The sequence below is a fragment of the Manis pentadactyla genome, chromosome 3 (assembly GCF_030020395.1).
Source record: "Manis pentadactyla isolate mManPen7 chromosome 3, mManPen7.hap1, whole genome shotgun sequence".
Classification (NCBI taxonomy): Eukaryota; Metazoa; Chordata; class Mammalia; order Pholidota; family Manidae; genus Manis; species Manis pentadactyla.
This window is the reverse complement of record NC_080021.1, coordinates 183,359,431-183,382,673: the sequence shown is the minus strand read 5'-3', so window position 1 is coordinate 183,382,673 and position 23,243 is coordinate 183,359,431. Positions and strand designations below refer to the sequence as shown.

Sequence of the window (23,243 nt, the reverse complement as noted above, 5' to 3'; positions counted from 1 at the left end):
ACTTCTTAAAAATCAGAAAAATCAGGAGGAACTCTAATGACAATAATTATTTTTTTTGTTCAGTATGGTAGTCTAGAAAGCTTCATAAAAGATAAAATACTAAAAATAAGTAAGAAAAAGGAAGCACAGAGAATCAGGGTAGGCTAGTCAGATGGAGCCAAGGATGGGCAAACACAAATACACTCTGTAAACTAACCAGAAGTAGGTTCAAATTTGCCCCCAGATCATCAGGAACTCAATGCAAAGGGAAGAGATACAGCCACCACGGAGGATGCACTAGGGGAAGGTGCACAACAGAAGGGGAAATGTGTGAAGAAAACGGGTCAGCGCCAGGCAAGTGAGGTGTGGGGCAAGGCAGCCTTCCTCTCCCACTGAGAAATGAAAAGAAAAGAAGTGTTGGATTTTGTTCTTAAATTGGCTCTTGGTCTTGTCCTTGAAGCCAACTTAGGAGGTGGGGATGGGAATCAGGAATTTTTATTTCCCCAGATTTGGGACTGACTTTGATTAATATCAGTGTATTAGGTAACACTAGTTAACACTGGAATAAGACCTGTTCAGGTCAGTGTATGACTGAGGACTGATGAATACATGCATAAATGGCAAATCGTCAGAGCAGTTCTCCGTAAAGAATGTCTCTCAGCTAGGAAATGGCAGTGCATTTCAGGTTATATGCCTGCTGAGGGCTTCGAGTGTAACCAGGCTCTGCCACAGATTAAGAACAGAGACTTGTACTTTATCAGTCAGCCAAGGGGGCAGCTATGCCAGCGAAGTCTAAAGGGTAAGCCTGCTGAAAAAGAGGGTCCCCCTGCCCTGCTGGGGTTTACATGGATTCTCCCACAGAGGCTCCCAAGCAGCAAACAGCAAGAGCGATTGGTTTTTGAGCCCCAGGTCAGTGAAAAAACGAAGTGTCTGATTCTAAAGAGACCATGTTAAAAGAGAAATACTGACCTCATTTACTCCACTTTTGTCTTTGGTCTTCCCTCTCCTGTCTCCAACTTACCCCCTGTTGGTTAAGTAGCGAGCAGCAGGGCTGTTTCTTGCAATATTTCCAGCCGGAGAAATGTGGTCAGTTGTTACTGAATCTCCCAAACTTAATAATACATAGGCATCCACTATAGATTTAGGGGGCTGCAGATCCAAAGTCTAGCAAAGAATACAAGTCAGTGTTTGCCCAGCTTTTCTCCAGCAAGTCACCTGGCGAGTCTCCCCAGTCACATCTCCCTTTCCATATCCACAGCACTCCACAGAAGCCACGGGCAACTGGAATCCTGACCTCTGTTCCCATCCACTTCCCACCCAGTAGAGCATGGGCTCCTTGGTCATCAGTTTAGGGAAGATTTCCCTTTTCTTTGTGGGTACACAGCTTAAATGTGGCACGCCCTGACGATGTTCTCAACAGTCCTTCAGACTTTACTAAGTCTATGTCCAAGTGGTTCTTGATCACCAGGGTGTCTCTACACAGAAACACAGAACCCCTGGACAGAGAAATTGTAGGCCCACTAAAGCCACATACCCCAGCTTCTCAAAACTCTCTCCAGTATTATCTGTTTGGGTTTATAAAGATTTACCAGGCAAGAAACCTTTTGAAGAATTTCTTTTGTTAAGAAGTAGAAAGTCATACCAGGTTTTCAAAGAATGGTGGTGATTTAATGTACGTAGATTTGGGATTCCAACAATACAGCTTATCTGATGGGGCTGCTAAGGCATTCCAGCTTTCATTCACAGTCTTAAAAAGCAAGCAAGAAAGAAAGGCAGATCTAATTAACCACATTCCACTCCAAGGAAATTAAATGTGCAAACACAAAACATATATTCAAGCTAAGAATACAATAAAAGCCACTCTATTCTAGTCACACAACAGAGTTTCCTTTATACTAAGATAATGTCATGCTAAGTAACTTAAAAATTCATGTGCACTGTGATCAGCAGCCTCTAAGATGGCCCCCAAAGACCCCTGCCTCCTGGGATTCACTCTCTTGAGTAACCCTTCCTGCTGAGTGTGGGCTGAACCTAATGACTCATTTCCAAGATAAGGTTATAAAAAGACTTCTGCTTCTGTCTCTCTCACCCTCTGATGGAAGCCTACCCTGCTGTGAGCTGGGAGGGGGCCTCTGCCAAGGTGCTGAGGGAGGCGGCCACGAACAGTGGAGCACTGGGGCCCTCACACCAACAGCCCGGAGGTATGTCTTCCTGCCAGGGACCAGGAAGGCAGCCTCAGAAGTGGGTCCTACATGCCGAGACTTCGGATAAGCTATGGCCCCAGATGACACCTTGACTGAAGCCTTGTGAAGGCTGAGGCACCCAGGTAAGCTGCACTTGTGTTTCTGATCCACAGAAATAGTGAGATAATAAATGCTTGCTGTTTTAACCCACTAAGTTTTAGGGTAATCTGTTGTACAGGCAATAGATAACTAATCTGTATGCTTAGAACTCATTAAGTAATAATCCGGATTGTATCAGAGGGGAAATTATTTATTCTCTGAAGATTCTGGGAAGTAGACTTCCAGGTTACATGGACCTTGAATAGCAAATGACAGATGCTACACATTAAAATCAGCTTGAGTTTTCACCACAGATCCATTAATTCAGCCTCTGGGGAAATGCATTTAACCCAATGGCTGCCAAACTCCCTTACACCGTTTCCCAAAGAGCAACATGAGGGAAGGTGCAGTGCATGACCCCCTCCCCCCAGACAGTGTGCTCCCTTGTTAAACCCGAGCCCCAGTCAACAGCCTTTGGGTCAGCTGAACCCAGAAAGCAAGGAAAGAAATAACATCCAAGGGACTCAGGAAATGAGCCCCATAAATTTTCCCTCTATTTGTAAAATGCACAGAAAGTTTTAATTATTTCAGCAGTTTGGTAGTTTCTTGCTTCCTACTGAGTGCCTTTTAAAATTTTCTTTTGAGCAGCCAAGTAATTTGAGAGGTGCATTCAACCAACTGACTGCACCTCAGTAACACACTACGGTGATGCTTGGGATCCTCAAGCACAGTTAATACAACACCCAGGGGCTCTGAGGAAGTGCAGCGTCGTGGAGAGCTGGCCAGGAATCACACACAACCCGAGGACCTTCTTCTTGAAGGTGCTGCCAACTTGTCCAAGTCTGGGGACATTTTGGGGTATGGGTTTGTAAAAATGACAGAGAACCAGTTCCCTGGTTCTCTAAACAAATAAATATTACTTTCCATAGTTTGCACCCCATTAGCCTCAAGGTCTGCAGAGATGGCACTAAGGAGCATTTTCCCAGAGATGCTCAGGGGCAGTGTGGGCAGAGACCTCACCTCTATTTTCTGATAGACCTCCTTAAACATCCCAGGGATGACGTACTGACGCTCCACAGCCTGGATCTCATCTCTTGTTGGCCAGATATCTTTCAGAAATACCTGTTGTCCCTTTGCATTTACCCCTGGGAAAAAAATGGTTATTTAAGATAAAAATTTGTATTTAATACCCCATTTTCATGATTACATATGGCCCAGTCTTGTTCTTCATGGAAGTTATGATGAAGCCCATGCAGACATTGCAGGAGAGAACACTGAATCATGGCCCCCATGGGAAGTACTGGTTAGGTTCCCGAGATCCTCCAGTCACAGTTTCAGCAACTGATCAATACACAACCTTGCTTTATGTGTGTTTCTGTTTAAAGACACCTTATTTAATATACATTGTTGATGCATTAACATTGAACTTGCAGCCAAGGGCACTATATGTTGTGCTGAATGAAATCTACCTCATAAGAGGCATTTCACAGCCTTTTGGGGCTTATACTAGACAGCATTTCTGCACTACACTTCGGGGCCATTTTAAACAGGAAATCACCAAGAAAAAGCACAAAAATGTGAAAAACAATGCACTAAATAGAGCATGAGCAAGAGACTTATTTATAGTATGAACTGAAACAAGCAAAGCCTCAGCTGTGCTCCTGTATGTGTCTGTGAAAGACCATGGAAACACAACAAGAATGGATTCAGAAGGGAATTCAAGCAAGAGCACCAGAGGAAAAGGAAACATTGTTTTGAGAAGCTGAACTGTCTGGGACATGTTCCCATAAAGGAATGTATTATGACACTGACTATCATTAAAGCAGGAACGAGAAAGAAGAACTGAAGAGGCAGCCAGAGTCACAAGATCTCTGTTTCTTTTTGTATTTATTTCCTTTGTCATCCCTTGCCTGTTAGTAAATCCTTGCTTATTTCAGTTTTGTCTTAGCTGTATATTATGGAATAAAGAAAAGAGTCTCCTTTTCATCTTAGATCTGGAAGTTCTATGCTTGATTATTTAACATGGAAAGTGGTAACTTTCAGTAATATTTGGAATTCATTGGAAAAAAAACTGTAACCACACAAACAAAATTTTACCTAGTGGCTCTTTCTCAAAGTCGATCCTGATGGTCCCAGCAATTGCATATGCTATTACTAAGGGTGGAGAGGCTAAATAGTTGGCCCGGGTATTGGGGTGGACTCGACCTTCAAAATTCCTGTTCCCAGATAGTACTCCAACAGCTACGAGGTCTCCCTATATATGGCAAGAGAAAAATCAGGTCACAGAGAGGAGACTGCCTAGACTTCTTGTCTTAGACCATTTGCCAAAGTCTTCCCATCACTGGTTGCATATCTTTAAATCTCTCTTTTACTTGGCCTTCTCCCTGTAGGGGAGAAGAGCGCACAGTGGTGTCCCTATGGGAGACACTCTAGGTCAGAAGACAGAGACACAGTCAGTGGTTTCTGCTCAGGAGAAAATAGCAGGTGGGTCAGAAGGAAACATTTTGGTTATTTAGCTGGCTGGGACTAAGAACAGGTGGGAAAGACTCAAAGCCTAAAGCTAAAGGAAGCTACACTGACACATACAGACTCTGTAGTTCATGCAAAGCAAACCAGACTGTATTTCTCAATGCTACAAAATTTATGGAACAAAAATCAAGCCAATGCAATGCAGTTTCGATTAATTTGTCTGGAGACCTGTCTGACTGTGAAACTGTTTTCATATTAACTGGAACAAACTTTTCTGCAGCCCCCTAGTGAAAAAGAGCATTTACTGAGCATTTCTGTGCAGGCACCACACAGAGTCTTTTACGTCTATTACCATCTCAATGTCCACAACTCCATGGAACATGCCCTATTATTATCTCCAATTTAGTTGTGAAAACTGAGGCATGGAGAGGTTAATTAACTTGTCCAAGGTTAACAGCTAGTAATTTTAGCTTGACTCCAAAGACTATACCTGTAACCACACCCTCTGCTTCCCTGGACTTGCTTAAATTACCAGCATTTTGGTCACACATCATGTGAAAAGAGACACCTGCTCTGAAGACCGACAGGCTCCTCTATGATTACCTGCGTGATGGCTTCTACCACAGGTTCAGGTAAGGGCCCACTGTTGCCAATGCAGGTCATGCAGCCGTAGCCCACCACATCAAACCTAGGTGCCGGAAGTGAAGCAGAGGACAGACAGTAATTGTCAGTGAGCCCCTCTGCTGGTTGCAGTTCCCAAAGACTGTACCTGTTTAGTACAGTGCTGCCCCTATAAAGCTTTCATTCTTGGGAGCCTCTTGTGATACTAGTCATCCATTCTAAATCATCCCACTAGACTCCTTTTCTCCTTTTTAAAATCTACTCAAAAATTTTGAGAGAATTATTAAAATTAAAACTTTTGAGAAAATTATAAAAAGGAATCTAATTGAATGACCTAGACTTTTTAAAAGTTGAAATCTGATATGCCACTTAATATCTCTATTCACTACTTTCATTATATAATCCCAAGGATTTCCGCTTTTATGAGGCACATGAATAAAGTCTATGTTGTCCAAATTAGGACTAATGGGGAAATTGGAGAAACTGTATTTGGCAACAAATAACTAATTTACTTCAAGGAATTAGAACATATTTAGCCATGAAGAATTATTTTCATACCAAAGGACGAATCTCAGTTGCAGAGCCAATGCCAGCCCATAGCATACCTCTGAGTAACAGAGAAAAGGCGCCCCCTCCTCCAGAAGGATGTGCACCACACTGAGGCAAAGGCTGATTTCAGCCCCTGCTCTGCTGTCAGACACCCTCATATGATGAATAACCATCACAGCTGTCCACAGCCCCTGCTGCTAGAATGTAAGGGTGTAAGTTTGTTTACCATCTGGCAAGACTACGCAATTAGATATCATCATAGAAGCTTACTTGCATCACAAGGTGATATAGCAAGATATGTGTGGAATAAAATACAACAAAAGCAATGGTGTAAAAGACAACTCTTCCTCACCCAAGCTGAGACAAATAAGGCATGACTCCACTTTCTCGCAGGTAGTAGGTGACCACACCACTCCCAGGAGACAGGCTGGTTTTGATGTAAGGCTTCACACTCAGACCAGCATCCACAGCTTTCTTCGCTAACAATCCTGTGAAATGGAAAACACAGACTTGGTGCGGGTGGCCACCTACTCTTGGTGCCAGGGACAGTTCAGGAAAAAGAATGACTTTTCCGTCTGTATTTCTTGCCACTGTCTGACAAAGCCCCATTCATGTTGGTGCTTTCTGCTATTTCTCCTGCCTAACAGAAATCATAAGCTCACTGACACGAATCAAAGTCAATTGACATGTATGTAGTAAACCCAAATTAGTCACGGGATGAAGAATGAAGGAAGAAATGTGCCCCCACACCTTTCACTCCCTCTTTTTTAAAGAGCTAAACCTGAACTATTTAGGAATAAGAGTGAGTTTTTACTTTTGGAGGTAAAGTGATCTTTCTAATTATGTTTTATTTGGATGAAAATCATAACTGGAAGGGGCCTTTCTTAAAGTATATTCATTTTGTACTGGTTGAGAGGAATACAGTCCATCTAGAAATCAAAATTTAGTCTTGAGATATTTCTTCAAGTGGAAGATGAAGAGCTTCTGGGCCATTGGACTTTCAGCAAATTCAGACACAACTACAGGAACACTGGGTGCTCTGTCTTAGACGTATCATGAAGTAGGAATGAAATGAAGAGTAGAGGTATAAAGAGACAAACAGCTACAGACAAGCTGGTGACTTGTCTTAAGGAAAATGGTTTGCTCCAGACAAGAAAAGCTTTGATGACAACAGGTGAATTCTTGGACAAAGAACAGTGGCCCACTTCATAAAGAACTGCTGATACTCTTTGTCTCTTTGGACAAGAGGAACTCTTGGGGATGATAAAAAAGTAGAAACCAAAGAGACCTTATGCTAATGAAACTTTTCATATAAATATTAACTGTTCAACCAGAATTATGTAATAGGCAGGTGAATTTTGTCAACCAGCGAGTACCCTATGCCCTGATTCAGATGCACTTGACAATAAATTTAAGACAGATGAAACTCCACTGGACAAAGAGGCCTACTGTTTACAGAGAACAGTCTGTGAAAGCAGTTTTTTTCTTCTAGTACTTTGGACACTATTGTGTATAGTACTTTGGACACTATTATGTAAACATTTCTGGGCTGATAAATTCCTGCATCAGGAAAATAAAAGGTTTAGGGAACTACATGTAGAACTCAGCTAAGCCCATGTCTTAAGATTTCCACCCACAAATTCATTTGAACATGTGGAAGGATTCAAATGCACTTACCTGCTCCTAACATCACAGATGGATTACTCGTGTTTGTACAGCTAGTAATGGCAGCAATTACCACAGAACCATGAGCAAGGGTGAATTTGCTGTTATTATAGATAAATGTCTTATGGTCATCACGATGGTCTGGAGCAACTTGGAATCCTTTAAACCCTTGCTACAGAAGGAGAAAACATATATATAATAAAAACTTCTGTGGAAGAAATACTTTGGCAGCTATAATTTTAAAGGCCTATTCTTAACAAAACAAGTATCTTGGCCAGTAAATTCTGAAGTGCTACAGAAAAATTAAAGTTCTCATTATTCTTCTTAAATCTTTATAAAAGCTACCTATGATTTCTGAATTTTACTCTACTTTAAATTTATTAACAATTACTTCCTTCCCACCTCAAAAATGGAAACACTAGAACTACAAATTTAGTTCAAAGTTAGTCTAATTAGAACTCAATGACATTATTATAGAGTGTAATGGGTCTGGACTGAGGCCACTGATTCTAAATGATGGAAGTTTAGAAAAAGGTGCCATTTTGGCCAGATTCAACTCATCATGATCAATAAGACAAAGTACAGCAAACATTTGGCGTAATGCTGGTGTCCCAAGGATAAAATCCATCTTACTTTACTCATTTGGTAGATGTTCACTGAAAATCTGTGAAAAAGATGTTACGCTAGATATTTTGTGGGATACAAAGGCTATTTTGACAAAAATCCTATCCTCAAACATACAGTCTCCCCAAATGTAAAGGAAATCAGACATGTAAATAATGTAAAGTACCAACAATTTACATTCAAGAATACAGAATGTCATCAAAAGATTTCAGACCAAGTGCCATGAAGGTTCAAATGAGGGAAAGATGCCCTTCTGCTATGAGACCTGAGGCCACGTTGTGGAGGAACTGACAGACATGCAGAGATGGGAAAGACACGCAGGCAGTGGGGGGGGCTGGCAAACCTCAGGCAAGCAGAGGGAACAGTGCGGCGACTGTCTATGAGAAGCAGATATGCCTTTAAAAAGATGTGTGTTTACAGAGGACAAGTGCTCTAAGGAAGATGCTTGGCTCTTAGCTAGTGGGAGAGGCATTAAGGACTTCAGGATGGAGAAAAAACGTCCTCAGAGCCAGGCCTCAGAAACCAGGCGTGGGGCAGGGCCCGGGAGGATTTCCACCTGCCCCTCTCAGGCTCCCTACCGTGGCTCCAAGGCAGCTCTCAAAGTCCTTTTTCATGTCAGACACAGCAACTTTGTCCTGAGGCCTTTTGGGTCCACTGCAGCAGGGCACTACTGTTTTCAAATCTAATTCCACGACCTGTCCACCCAAAAGAAAAAGATCAGTAGGACTTACATTGTACCCACAAAGAAGAAACACAAGTCATGCCAGAGAATTTAAAACACCACAACCATAAAAACAAACTAAACCACCACATTCAGAAACATGGAAGTCAGAGTTCATTTTAACAGTCAAGGGATGAATTTACAAAGATCAAGATGGGCACTTAGGTAGCGTGGGACAGGCAGGAAGCCTTGCCACCTCTCAGAAAGACCAGGGTGGCACTGTAGCAAATGAATGAATTAAGTATATGTCATTGGATAGATCAAAGCTACAGTTTGCATTCCTCTTTCCCCAACCACAATAAGGATGAGCTTAGCCTTTATGCAGCTTTGCTCCTTCTAGTGAAGCCCTTCAAAGGTCTTCCACATAAGAGTAGTTCAGTAGTTCACAAAGGGGGAGCACACTCAACCTAATGGCTAGGAGGAATGGAAAAAGTTTTATTATTTTGTTATGTTTACAATTCCCTATTTAAAAAAATTTTCAGCCTTTTAACACAGTTTTCCTCAGCAGTGACTTATTTCCTACAAGTACATCCCCCCAAGAAAAAACATACAAAACTACAGTTACAGCCTTGAGGAAGAGGAAATACACGTTCAGTGGGAGGCACTCTCATACCTGGGCAAAGTCTGGGTCTTGAGAGGGGTCACTGAAATCCCGAAACATTCCTACAGCCTGAAGATACTTTTTAATATGCTTTATTTTTTCTTTATCACGACCTAAATGGGCATTTTAAGAAGTAACCAGGAACACAGGTTAATATTTATGGGTTAAATTAATGCCTCTGCCAGCAGCTCTACAAGTAAGATGTGTTTCACTTACACACACACCAAAAGCTCTGCCGATATTTCAGCTTTGAGGCTAATTGTCTGACTCTCTAGTCGATGCTGCTGTTTACTAGAGATCATTAACTGATATGTTGCTCCTACCAAAATGACTATTTTCTGAAGAAGTGTCTGGTCCCCCCTGGAAGTATGCCCCCTCTCTTTGATTTTAGCTAATTTTCAGAGTACACCCGTGCACGTGCCTTCAGCTGGCCACAGATTCTCGGCATTCCTCATTAGTCTGGTTAAAACAATAATCCTCCCAGTCTTCCCCCACTGCCCACCAGCTATGAGCACTTCTCTGTGCCTGGCACTATGTGCTAAATGATTTACATAAATTAGCTCAGTCTCTGCTCCTTGACCTTATGAGACAAGTGCTGTTATTACTCTCATTCACAGATGAGGAAATAGTGACTCAAGAAGATAGATTAAGTAATCCTCCCATGGCTCAGAGCCAGGATCCGAACCTGAGTTTGACCCCAAAGCCCAAAGTCTTAACTCAAAATGTTCTTTCACCAGGACTACGACCCTGAATTATTGCTGGGTCATTCTTCACTGGCCCCTGGTCCTAGGAGATAAAACAAAGTCTACCCAATGGCCATGCAGCCCGCTCATTCCTCTGACAGCTAAGTAAGACTGTTTGAGAGCTTGATTCTTAGACCGACAACAGATCAGCATTTTTATTTGCCTGGTTGTTTTAACTGAATTGTAAAGGTCTTCAGCTTTCAGCATGGACCTTATAAAAAATGACTGTCTATCTGAGCTACATTAACTTATTTATCAGGACCTGTTATTGAGCCCACTGTTCATTACATCACATGCCATTCTCTTCATGAAGATGCACGGCAGCAATTTCTCCTCGTTTCAGTATAGGAAAGGGTTCTATTTAAGCAATGCTTGTTTTCAATTCAACAGATAACACAAATTTGGTACCAGGCCACTAAGAAGTTAAGAGTCACAGAAACTAATCTTATCTCTGGATATATTTTGTAGCTTTCCCCCCTTTCCAGCTCCACCATCCCTTCCCTTCTCTTCAGGTTGACTCCCTCAACACTTCTATTCATTTATTTCTACATCTTTTTCACTTCAAATCCTTTGGGGAGCAAAGGAGGTATCAATTAATCAACTTATATTTAATAAAGATATTAAAAAAAATTAACTTTTCATCACAATCTTAACTACTTCCAGAAGGTTCCCCCTCAGAAAAACTAGGGAGAAGGCTTGGATTGACTTGGCATCTATAAGATTTGTATTAAAACCTTAAGAGGAGATGTGCATTTGCCCGCCCTTTCCAGTTTTGCCAAAATATCTCGGCTCAGCCTTTACCTTCAATGCTGGCTATTTGTGATGTCTCAAGAGAAACACCAGCCACTGGAGCCCTTCCATAGTAAACACCACATATGGATGAAAAGGCCCAAGTTTGTCTGTTCTTTTCTCCTTAATAACTTGGTTATAATTTTAAAAGTCATTTAGCAAAATAAAAGGTTCCTTCCATCTTTGTCACATAGAATGAGGTATTAAAAATAGAATATTTCATGTTACCTTCTTGTTCAAAATGACTCAGTGGCTTCCTACAACATTTAAAATAAAATCCTAACTGACCACCAAAGTCTGCAAGCTCCTGTGTGGATCTGGCCCCTGCCTGCCCACCCCAACCTCATCTCCCACAGCCTCAACCCTGGACTCCAGTCCCACAGGCCCCTCTGCTGTCCTCTGAACACAACGAGCCCGTCTCTGTCTTTGGCCTTTGTGCTTGTCGCTTCCTCTGCCTGGAAAACACCTCCTGCACCCCTTTCTGTGGCCTATTCCCCACCTCACTCAGATGTCTCTTCAAATTTCACTTCCAGCAGCCCCTCACTGACCTTCTTACATGTAAAATAGCACCCTCGGGCTGCTTTAACCAGCTCCCCTGCTTTCCGCCTGATTATCTTATAGATATATCACATACATATGTACTTATTTGTTTGCTTGTTTATTTCTGCCTCCTTCACTGGAATGTAAGTTCCCATGAGGGCAGGGCTTTATCTTGTTTGCTGTTGTACCTCTGAGACCTAGGCCAGATGCAATAATGTGTTAAATGAATGCAGAATGAATATTTTAACAATAAACTTGAGAAATTAAAAAAACCTTTCTCAAAGTTAAAGTCAAATTTCTAAACAGATACCTATAGAGTTAAAGAACTGCTGACAGTTCAAAATGCTTTCAAATGCAGTCTTTCATGTTACCTTTTGGACAGCCCCAAGAGGGGTGGCAAGGAGTGCCGTCCCTGTTTGGAGCCAGGCAGCCTCAGTGTGGATTCAAGCTCCGTTATTTATTAGCTTTGGATATTTACCTTCTTCTCCTGTTAGTTAATTTACTAATCAATCAATCTACCCTACAGATCTGTGAAGGGGATGAGAGCAAATGCACTCCAAGTGCCTGGCACACGGTAGATGCCTCAGAGACAGTAGCTACCTTTACTAAGATCACATGTTTCAAGTCAAACAACTAGTAGTAGAAGACCAGCATATCTAGGCTTCTAGAGTACCTGAGTTTTTGCTACTGGCCACAGCATGTCTACCTCTTATCTACTGAAATCCCAACGACCATTTTGACTGTGCAAAGAGAAGAAAAAATGATAAATGTGACCCAGTGTCCTGCAAGGGGCAGAGCAGAAAGTGGTGCTCCAAATCTCAGAATTCTGTAAAACTTTACAAAGGACTTCTGCTTTCCTGGTTCTGTACTTACCTGTCTGCACCAGGTACTTGATACTAACTTCATCAACTGGGAAAAAGGCAGCAGTTGCTCCATATTCTGGACACATGTTCGCAATCGTAGCTCGGTCAGCAATAGACAACTGGGCTACTCCAGGCCCGAAGAACTCGACAAATTTGCCCACTACCCCAACCTGGCGGAGGTGCTAAGCAGCAGAACAGAAAAGTTTGACTTGATAGTCCATATTTGAAAGGACTATCACCTTGCAATTCTTTTAAATAGGTTTGTGAGTAAACATGATCAGTTAGCCCAACATATTTCTCATTATTTTAAAAATAAAGTTAACTAGATACAATGTAGAATCCTGGGTTCGATCCTGGAACAGAAAGTGGTCATGATTCATTTTGATAAATGTACCATGTTTATGTAAGATGGGGGGAAGCTGGGAGGAAAGTAAGAGGAACTCTATTATTTTTACATCAGCTTTCCTGTAAATCTAAAATTATGCTGTAATAGTTGTTACCAAAAAAAAATGAAAAGTGATGCCAGAAATACAAATAACAACATTAATGTTTGAAAAACATTAAGTTTTTCAAAATGAGAAACATTCTTTCCCTCCAGTGAGATCATTTAGACGTGCCTGGAACTTAGCACTTGGAAGTGCTAAAAATTAAATAAATTCTTTCAACCAAATTAAACTATGACTTGTACTAGTTAAGTAAGTAAGTAAATGGCTTATTTTCAAGGATATAATGAACATATTTCCTGAACACAGGTACAAGTCAAATGTAACCAAAAGATTCAGACAGTGTGACTCTCGTATCTCTTCCATACAAGCCATCAGCCAGGGCTGGGCCTCAGTAACTGACCAGGCCCTGCATGAAGCCAATTTCATGAACTGAGGACAGCCTCACAGACAGGTTATTTTGGTTATGTGGGATTCTGCCAAATTTTATGGGCAAGCCCTACATTATTCCACATTTGAAGAATGATACACAGACATCTATGATAAACTATAATGTTCAAATAAATCCAATTCTGAATTCCATATAAATAAATGAAAAACATTTTTCGCTTTAACTGTATAGTGTCCAACCAAAACAATCCTCCAAGCAATAAAACAAGAAAAAATGTTTGTGATAATAGACAAATTACCACTTTTCTAACAAACTTTAAAATGAAACTGCCTTTTCGCAAAGCAAGCAAACCACACAAAAAAGATTATTTCCTACAAAAGCTATAGAAAAAGAAAAGAGTAATATTTTCCAGCTTAGAGAAACATCGGTTGCAATAATGTAACTTATAATATAGAGAAGGGAACAAAAAAAAGTCAAACACTATTCATAGAAGGGGGTTGTTATTTACATATAAAGAACCATGTAGAAAATACGTAATAAAAGTATAAACATATATGAATGAATTCCTACCACCTCAGGATAGTGATTACTTCTAGGAATGAGGAGGATGGCTTCAGCCATAAATATTACATTTTATTTCTTCAAAAATATCCATACCCAGAGAGCTCTGAGGAAAATACACAAACTGTACCATCTGCTAAGTCTTGGTGGTGGGCGTATGAATGTCATTTTAACTTGTGTGTATTTGAACTATGTCAAAATTTCAAAAACTTTTTTTAAAAGGACCCATGCAGCAACAGAAGAGTAATATGAACATAATTATCTAAAGTTTAACTCCTCTTATCTCTTTTTTAAATCATCAACAGGCTGTTTCCTAGAACTTCCAGAGTGCACAGAAACCCAGAGGGCTCCATCATGTATTCCCTCCTGTCGGTCACTGTGACTTTCAAAGACTGTGAGGAGACAGTGAGCCATCGTTACCTTGGTGATGGTGAGCACGATGTCGGTGGATGTCACCAGAGGGCAGGGATTCCCCAGGAGCCTGTAGCCAATCACCTGGGGAAGCACCATGCTGATTGGCTGGCCCAGCATGACAGCTTCTGCTTCAATACCACCCACACCTGCAAAGAATGGCACAGCAGAATGAGGCTCTCATTCCTCCTGTGACCCTCAGGCTTAACTCAGTGTCATCAACAGGTAATCAACCCAGTTACCATGTTTTACTAGTACAGAGTTGAGTTTCTATAAAGAGCAGCTATCTTTTCTCTATTTCCCTCTACAGAATTTTAAGCAAGTGTTTCTGAAAGTGTGGTCCCCCAACCACCTGTATCAAACTGCCTGTGATTCTATCAAAGTGAAGAGTGGGGTCAGAAGTCTCCATTTTTAACAAAAACCTCAGGTGATTTTCATTTATTCTAAATGTCCCTAACCCCTTTCCAGTTCATTCTTCTGAATGTTGTTCTTGCCTACTAGGCATCAGGTACTTTTCTGGGCACTGGAAAAGATAGCAGTAAACAAAACAGAAATACCTCTCCATTTCTTGTGATCATTCAAATTCATGCTATTGGGATGTAATGGTATCAAAGTAAACTAAGGTACAGTGCATACCACAGAACAGGCCATGTGGGAAGGGAACCTGGAAGAACACTCACCCCAGCCAAGGACCCCCAAACCGTCAATCATGGTAGTGTGCGAGTCCGTGCCCACGAGGCTGTCTGGATAATAATATGCATCCTGATCAAACACCACTCTTGCCAAATACTCCAGATTCACCTGGTGGATGATTCCTGAGCCAGGGGGAATAATCCGCATGTTGTGAAAAGCCTGAGAACCCCACTAGGATTGAAAAACGCAAGGAACACTATGAGTGCCTCACACACTCTTATGCAGCCCATCTCCTTGGCACTTCTCCCTTGTACCCCACATGTGTAAAAAGCCAAGCATTGGAACTAAACTCTGCCCATACCTTCAGAAATTCAAATCGTTCTCTATTTCTTTCAAATTCCAGGTCTTGATTCTTCTGTAAACTGTCTGCCCTGTCAGAGAGAAAAACTAAATGTATAAGTTTTAAGGCTTAAAATATTATTACTGGTCAAATCTGTTGGTGATGAATAACATGGCAGTTTCATCTGCAGGCTTGCTGGACAGTACTGATGCATTCATTCACATGGGAAAGGAGAGGTAAGTAGCAAAAGCTTTTTAAAAAGGATAATGTTTATTTTGTTCAGGTGATTCCAATGTCTTTAAACATGTGAGTAGAACCCATAGCATGAATTCAAGATAAAACTAAACCAATCATAAAGTCTGATTCTTAGGAACAGACTTGAGACATTTAGATGACAAGAACAGTTTAGATATTTAATGAACCCTTGTTTCTGTCCTCCTTTCTCATCCTTGACCTTGCTATAACAGCTCTCTGCACTGAGCCACGTCTGGGCTGCCACTTTCATCTGTTTGTTTTGGCAGACAGGGAACCAGTGATCCCAGGAAGCAACGGCACTTATAGAATCACAATCTCTTACTTCTCAGACAGAGGTTTATGATAACAGTGCCACCTAAGAACATCTACAAAGCATAGATTATATGCTGAGGTTTACTCAAAGTCATTCAGTCCCTCAGGAATGACACAGGCAAGCCAGGGCATCAAGAAGCTTGTCCAGGATTTTTTGTAATCAAGCTTCATTCTTTTGAGTTGAGGTAGAATAAGTCATAGTCACAACTTTGTAGGTTGGGCACAAAAAGGTACTCCTAAATTATATATCATGGATTGAGAAAACATAGGAAAAGATAGTAAAATTAATAACTAAGATCCAAATCAGACTCCATAATTAATAGTTAACACTTACTGTCATTACTAGGAAGCAGCCACTATTCTAAATGATTTACATTTATTTTCTCATCTAGTCTTCATAATAACCCTTTGATTAGATATCATTAACACCCACATTTTTCAAAAGAGGAAACTGAGACACAGAGAGATTAAGAAAGTTGCTCAGGACCACAGAGCTAGTAAATGAACTGCAAGCGAAGCCCAGGCAGTCTGACTCCACTGTCGGTGCTCTAAATCCACGCTGCGTCCCTGCAGTGGAGTTATGGAAACTGTAATCACCACCACCACAGTAATAACAGAAGGAGCTAAAGGGCAAGATTATGTCAGAGGCTTTAAATGCTTTACATGCCTGAACTCCTTCAATCATCATAACAATGGTTAGACAACTTGTCAAGGCGGGATGCTTGTCAGTTATAGAGCTGTCATTTGACCCCAGGACTGATGGCCCCAGGCCTCTAACTAAACACTGTACTTCTCATCCTCCCGGTACCTACATGTACTAATGATCTACAGAACCCACCTGGGCCATATGCTGGGAGTGTGGTGCAGAAGTACCATGAGCAGTGCCTGCCCACTTGGTGGACCAAACCTGAAGACTATACAGAGTAGTAGCCAGGCAGCTGGAAGAGCCCAGACTGTCAAGGTCATGACTCAGGACATACAGGGTGCCAAAGGAGCACCCAGAAAGGGCTACAGACTCAAACGGGGGTCAGGAATGCCTTCCGGAAGAGGAATGACATTAATGTAGTCTGAAGGATGGGGGGTAGTCAGCCAGGTAAAAATCAGTAGGCACCTCTTGAGAAGAAAGAGACTGGAAGCACTTTTTTTACTCTACAAAACAACAACAACACACATTTCAGTTACCATGCTGATTTTTCTCTTCTTCTCTTGAAGTGAATATTCTCAAGGTTAAGTGTCGGCTGCTTTAATGGAATCAATCCCAGAGAGTGCCTTAGAGGAGTCCACAAACTATAGCCCATGGGCAAATCTGGCCTAATACCTGTATATGTTTGATCCTCAAGCAAAAAATAATTTTTACATTTTATAGGTTGAAAAGAAAGGGGAATATGTGAATAGAGAGAGTATGTAGCCAGCAAGGCCTATTTATTATTGGCCCCTTACAGAAAAAGATTGCTGATCCCTGACATAAAGAATGAATGTCTGTGTGTTAAAGAAAAGCAAAAGGAAGAAACAGAGACCTTGGTACCAAGGACCAAGGCAGGACACCAGTGCCGACCCTGCATCAGCAGACCCTCTGGGCCCTTGGACCAGGTGCCCCTATTCTTCCAGGTCCACCTTCTCACTAGTATACTAAGGGCTCCATTGCTCCAAATCCACCTGTCTCTTCAGGTCAGGTTCATATTCCCAGTGGACCTGGGCATCTGAATGGGGAATACCTCAGGCACCAGCAGCTCAACAGGTCAAACCCTAACGTATGACCTTCTTTCCTAAGTCTTGTCCTCGTCCTATCTGATCACATTTCATCCAGTGACCTCTTCTCCCACTGAGTACCTACTGCTATCAAAGTACTTATTCCAGAAATAGCCCCCTACCTGGTTTCTCTGTCAGGCTAGTCAACATACCTTTTGTACCATCACCAGAATATAAAATATAAATCATGGTCCATCTTGCATCTGCCACTGGCTTCACAATTTCTAAATGAAGTACAAATCCCTTGTCATAAAAAACAAAGTCCATCAATCAGCCTTCCTGTATAAGCCCTCCTATCTTCCAGCCCAAACTTTCTTAAACTTCATCCTCACTGTAGCCCTCATACCCCTCCCAAACCTCTTTCCTCAGATCTCTCTGCACACTCTGTTCTCTCTGTGAAAAATGCTTTTTCCAGCTCTTCTGTCTTTGGTAAACACCCTTCAGGATCCAGATCAAGTGATACTCCTGGAAGAGCCTCCTTATGCCCCCCATCCAGATGATTTGCCTCCTCTGTGGTTACTACACTTAACAGCTGCATTAAAGTTGCATATTCTCTAATCTCTCTCTTCTTCTAAACTAACCTGTTTCTCGAATAAATATTGGCACACAGCAGGCCTGTTAGAGGGACTTAATTAGGAAAAAAAAAAGAAGTCATCTTGGAACATTATTCTTGATCATATGTGGCCCTGCCTCAGGTGCCTCCATCTCTGCTGTACTCTGAGCTCTGTGGGCTCCCCGTCATTATCCCTTGTCCTTTTGCCTTCAGCACCAGAAGGATGTCAGAGCTTCTCACAGCAGAGCAGGGTTGGAAGGGGAACACTTACCCCAGAGAATGCTGGGACATCAGTCTGATGTAAACAACATATTCACAGCAGAAGCCAGAAACGTTTAGGCTGTTTGAAGATATGTTAATTCCAGGTAAAAAAAACCGATTTACTCATTAAACCAAAACACCTTGTGTGCTAACCTTTGCTCAATTAACTTAGCTCTAATTATTGAAATGAATAAACAGACCTAGAATTTGGATTTTTCCACCACTCAGAACTTCCCTAAATTCACCAATCTGGTGAGTTTTTAATAAGGTCTCTGACTGTGACTGGCCTCACAATCTAAAGAGGAAATGTTTCCTTAGTGACATTAATTTGAATTCAGATTTGAATACACATCAAAGTTTCTGAGTACTACATTTAACGGTACTCCAGAAATTCACAAACAATATTTACAGAGGAGACAGTTTTCACACTCAATGAAATCTGGTCAGGAATTGTTATGGCATTTTTGGGGGGATTTTTTAAAAGGCTATTTCTAAGATAACTTTGTTAAATATTACAACAATGTGTTAGTTAATAATGTGTTAGTAATAATCCTTAATTCCTAAAGACATTGTGAAGCTAATTTTATTTAAACTGGGCAATGAGCTTAGAAATACTTCACTGAAAAAACTTACCATCCTACCACCTCTTACTTAGTTTTTCTAGTTCATTTTTGGGAATAGCTAGAAAATAAGCCCACAGGACACAAAGATTGAGACATCACACTTAATTCCTTACAAAAAATGAAGAAAGAGATTGAGGTCAAATTGCGAAACCAAACTCGAGAAATAAAAACAAACACCATCAATGAAAACACTTCCAACAGAAATGTTCTCTTTAAATACAAAAAGAAAAAAGGAAGAAAAAAAGCATTTGCTAGAAATCAATTTGGATCAGAGTTCATTTCACCTCTGGACTTTGCTGTTTTCATAATAATGTTTTCAGTACTACAGTGTAAATGAACAAAATCCTTAAAAAATAGAAACCAGAGTTGAAGGATATCCAGGTTTAAGGAGGAAAAAAAAAAATCACAGTGAATTTGGTGATCATCCAGATTCATTAACTGCTTAATAGTCAGGAACTTTTTGAATTTTAGTCAAAAGACCTTAGACTTTAAAACAATTATAATTCTGTCTCCACCAATATTTTCACTTTCTAGGCCCGCAAAATGAAGGTAAATAATCAATACCAAAGAGAGTCTCCTTTTATACCTTATAACTTCTGAAGTGGGAGTTTAGGAAATATCCTCATTTGCAAATAGGATAACATTTTGTGTATATATTTTTAACTCTTCCCTTTGAAACCAAAACATTACATTGAGCCCTTGTAATTTAAAGAAGAAAAAAAGACAAGTTGCCTGATGGGTTTAGAGTCCAAATGAAAGGGAAGAGCTAGTAAGTATCCAGTCTGTTGGTTCCAAGAACTGTCACTTCAGGGCACAAAGATTTGTCTTTATCCTGAATTTATCTGGGTTGGATTTTGGCAACATTAATTTGAGAATGACCAGTTTCTACATTTCTCTTGAGGCTATGGAACCAACTTAAATCCCCAGGGAAGCAAATAAAAGGTTTGGGTTTTTTTTCCCCTCTGAATGGTTTGTCTCATATTCTTAGATGAGTTTTTATTTTTAAACTAATAGCTTCTTATTGTAAAAATGAAGAACAGTTATAATCCTAAACGTAGTTGCTTAGCAGCTTAGCATCTCTTTCTCATCTTTTAATCTCTGCTTAACTTTTCATCTAGCTGAGCTCACTCTGTACATTACAATTTATATGTGGTTCATTGAACTAAGACATGAGCATGTTTCAAGTGTTATTAAGCACATTTAAAATATTTAAAGATTACCTAATAATTCACTTTAAAGATGTACCATAATTTAATAAAGCATTTGCCTCTGTTGGACATCTATAATGCTTCCAGGTTTTCATTATTATAAATAATACTTTGATGAATGCTGTTTAGTCATTAAGCTGTATGTCATTATGAATTTCAGGTTATCTATGAAGGGTATGCTTAGAAGTGAAGTTTCCAGGACAAAGGATATGGCAATTTTTGAGGAACTTATTAAGTATTGCTTTCATCATTTCTAATTTGCAGTGTATAAAAGTGTTTCTCTCATGAAACCTTTATAATTAATAATGTTACTTTTCTAATCTTAACTATAAGAGAAAATGGTAGCTCAAGAATTAAATTTAGTTTTTTATTATTTGTAAGGTTGAAAAAGCTTTATCAACTGTTTACCATTTGCATTTCCTTTTATTGTGAATGTCTACTTTCCTTTGCCCATTTATCTAACTGGTTTTACTGTTTTTAAAAATGGATCATACACAGTCTTTATATTAAGGATAGCAACCCTTTGTCATATTTGTTCCAAACGTTTTTCAACTAATTTCCTGTTAACGTTGAAGTCATTAAATCTATAATTTTTTTCCCCTTTTTGGCTTCATTCATTGTTAAATTTAGAAAGGTCATCAAAACACTTGACACATATATACTTAAGTTTTCTTCTAAATTTTTTGATGATTTTATTTTTAAATATTAATGCTTTAATTCATATGAACTGCTTTCTTTGCCAAATAATTTTCCCAGCATTGTATGCATAATATTTCTTTTCCCACTGATAACTGATAATAATTTTATTTAGTTATCTAGGTTAAGATACCATCCTTGTAGCCATACCTGGTTGCCCTCCCTGTATTCAAACCCTTGTTGTGTATTCTTACAGCTATTCTGCAAAAGATGAAATGACTTTGGCCTTGACATACTTTGATTAATGTCACATGAATTGAAGTGATCCTATGCCAGTCCTGATCTAGGCCTCGAGATATCGTGGGTTCCCACTTTTCCTCTTGAGCCTCTGTGATCACCAGATAGCCAGGCCCCCAACGAAACACACACGGAATGGAGCTGTCCCAGCTGTGCTGCAGAAGTGCAGGGCTGTGTGAGCAGTCGGCCCAGCCAGAGCTGGATGAAGCAGAGCGGCCTGACTGCACTCAGTGTCAGTCACTGACTTCCCAACCAGTTTATAGATGTCTAAGAAATGAATTCTTATTGTCAACTGCCATGTTATTTTAGGGTTATTGGTAGGAGTTTAGTAGGAAGCAAGAAGCAGATATTCCAAACAATGTAAGAATAGAAAAAGAAAGGATAAGCATATAGAAACCCATATGGAGAAGCAGAGACAGCCAGATATGAAATAGTCACTTGGGATCAAAAAAGGAATCTCCACTGGTTAAAAAAAACCCAAACTCGTTTAAAGTCCAATGTATACTTGCACTGCACACTCATGGCAGAAATTTATGTGTATGGTTTTTACACACACTTCAAACTGGATTTAAACTCTGGCTGCTCCCACCCAAGAAATAAATAGGAAAACTTAAAATTCACCTCTCCCACAAAAAAAAAATTCTTCAATGGAAAATTTATGTTAAGTTTGAGCTCTCTTGAATATACCTGTTAAAGATTTTTTCTTTTATTGAATGACACACATACACAAAAAAGACTGGCACTCCAAGATTTTGCACAAAGCAGACAACTTAAGTATCCTTTTAATCTCTTACCTTCTGTTGAAATCAACCTGGATGGAATGATCAATTACAAGATCGGCAGGACATACAGGGTTTATTTTCTCTGGATCTCCTCCTAACTTTTTCACAGCATCACGCATTGCAGCAAAGTCAACCACAGCTGGTACACCCCTAAGGAAAGAGAGAAGTAAGCAGAAAATAAACCTGTTAAATGTGTAATTGGATTTCAGCTTTTGTCTCCATTGATAATACTGCCGGTGGGACTCTCTCATCAGTGGAGCTAACAATGGATGACTTAAAAAATGTTCTAAAAGTTTCTAAACCCATTTCCTAAGCAGAAATTACATGGGTAGTAAATGCCATGCCTGAGTAGTATCTTTATATGCACTTTTATCACTGCATTAAAGTTAACAACAAATAAGGTCTAAATAAGGAAATGATGAGAAAACTGGTACTTTTATTGCCATGACTGTTTCCATTCACATGGTGGACTGAGAAAGATCTGAAGAAGACATATGGATCACAATTTCAACTTCATATCAAGTGAAAGGAATGGATGTAATCCAGAAAAGCAGGCTAAGAACCAAATTCACATTAGGTGAATCCTTTTGATTATATTAGAGCATAAAATTTGGGTGATCTTCCTCTAGAAAAATGAAATCTGGTCTCTAAAAGGAATAAAATAACATCATTCAAAAATGGAAAAGTAGTGTCTCAAAAAAAGAGGCTGTGGCATTTTATTTAAAAAAATAAAAAAAATAATAAGGGAGAAATGTGGGATTCACATATAAATCAAGTATAAAAATCAAATGAATAATCATATCTGACTTGATTGTTTATAGTTCATGATGCGTGATCAAAACTGAAAGTTTCTGTGATATGACTGCCCTTGCACTGTTCACCATGTAAGAACTTATTCACTATTTAAGAACTTGTTCACCATGTAAGAACTTGTTCGTTATGCTTCAGAAAATTGGAGACTGTTGAGAATTAGGCTTGGGGTTGATTGATGATTGTGCATTGAGTCCCCTATACAGAATTTTATTGTTGTTAACAACCATTTGATCAATAAATATGAGAGATGCCCTCTCAAAAAAAAAAAGAGGCTGTGGCAGGGAGCAACATTCCTGGAAAGAGCAGGATGGGAGCTCAGGCTCAACAGCAACAGGCCAGGTCCTGGGACACCTATCTCCCTTGAGGGGACAGCACATCAGTGTTGTAAGGACAGCTGCCTGACACCTGGCTCCTGTGGACAGGCCTGGGGAGAAAAGATCCTGAGATAGCCCTGCTCCATGCTATTTCTGCCATCTTCTGTGAGGATGCTTGAGACCTGGACTTTCAAGACCAAAGATAGTGACTTCTG

The 23,243-nt window shown here is 40.2% G+C and overlaps 1 protein-coding gene and 1 long non-coding RNA gene across 9 annotated transcripts in view; one reads left to right on the top strand and one right to left on the bottom strand.

Moving 5' to 3' along the window:
* The window catches only part of ACO1 (aconitase 1), a 55,045-nt gene that overhangs the window by 12,525 nt on the left and 19,277 nt on the right, over window positions 1-23,243 (bottom strand). For all 8 annotated transcript variants that reach the window (XM_036898165.2, XM_036898168.2, XM_036898171.2 and 5 more), the window contains 14 exons: window positions 21,914-22,051; window positions 15,247-15,316; window positions 14,933-15,116; window positions 14,262-14,401; window positions 12,457-12,628; window positions 9,524-9,624; window positions 8,768-8,884; window positions 7,578-7,737; window positions 6,253-6,388; window positions 5,334-5,418; window positions 4,359-4,515; window positions 3,282-3,406; window positions 1,622-1,726; window positions 1,001-1,143 (listed from right to left, as the gene is read on the bottom strand). In XM_036898165.2, coding sequence (XP_036754060.2) covers window positions 1,001-1,143; window positions 1,622-1,726; window positions 3,282-3,406; window positions 4,359-4,515; window positions 5,334-5,418; window positions 6,253-6,388; window positions 7,578-7,737; window positions 8,768-8,884; window positions 9,524-9,624; window positions 12,457-12,628; window positions 14,262-14,401; window positions 14,933-15,116; window positions 15,247-15,316; window positions 21,914-22,051 — 1,833 coding nt within the window. The remainder of the gene's footprint in view (window positions 1-1,000; window positions 1,144-1,621; window positions 1,727-3,281; window positions 3,407-4,358; window positions 4,516-5,333; window positions 5,419-6,252; window positions 6,389-7,577; window positions 7,738-8,767; window positions 8,885-9,523; window positions 9,625-12,456; window positions 12,629-14,261; window positions 14,402-14,932; window positions 15,117-15,246; window positions 15,317-21,913; window positions 22,052-23,243) is intronic.
* The window catches only part of LOC118918877 (uncharacterized), a 43,609-nt gene that overhangs the window by 11,262 nt on the left and 9,104 nt on the right, over window positions 1-23,243 (top strand). Inside the window, exons 2-5 of the long non-coding RNA XR_008996544.1 lie at window positions 2,082-2,305; window positions 14,147-14,477; window positions 14,563-14,679; window positions 15,289-21,351. This is a non-coding gene — a long non-coding RNA (uncharacterized LOC118918877). The remainder of the gene's footprint in view (window positions 1-2,081; window positions 2,306-14,146; window positions 14,478-14,562; window positions 14,680-15,288; window positions 21,352-23,243) is intronic.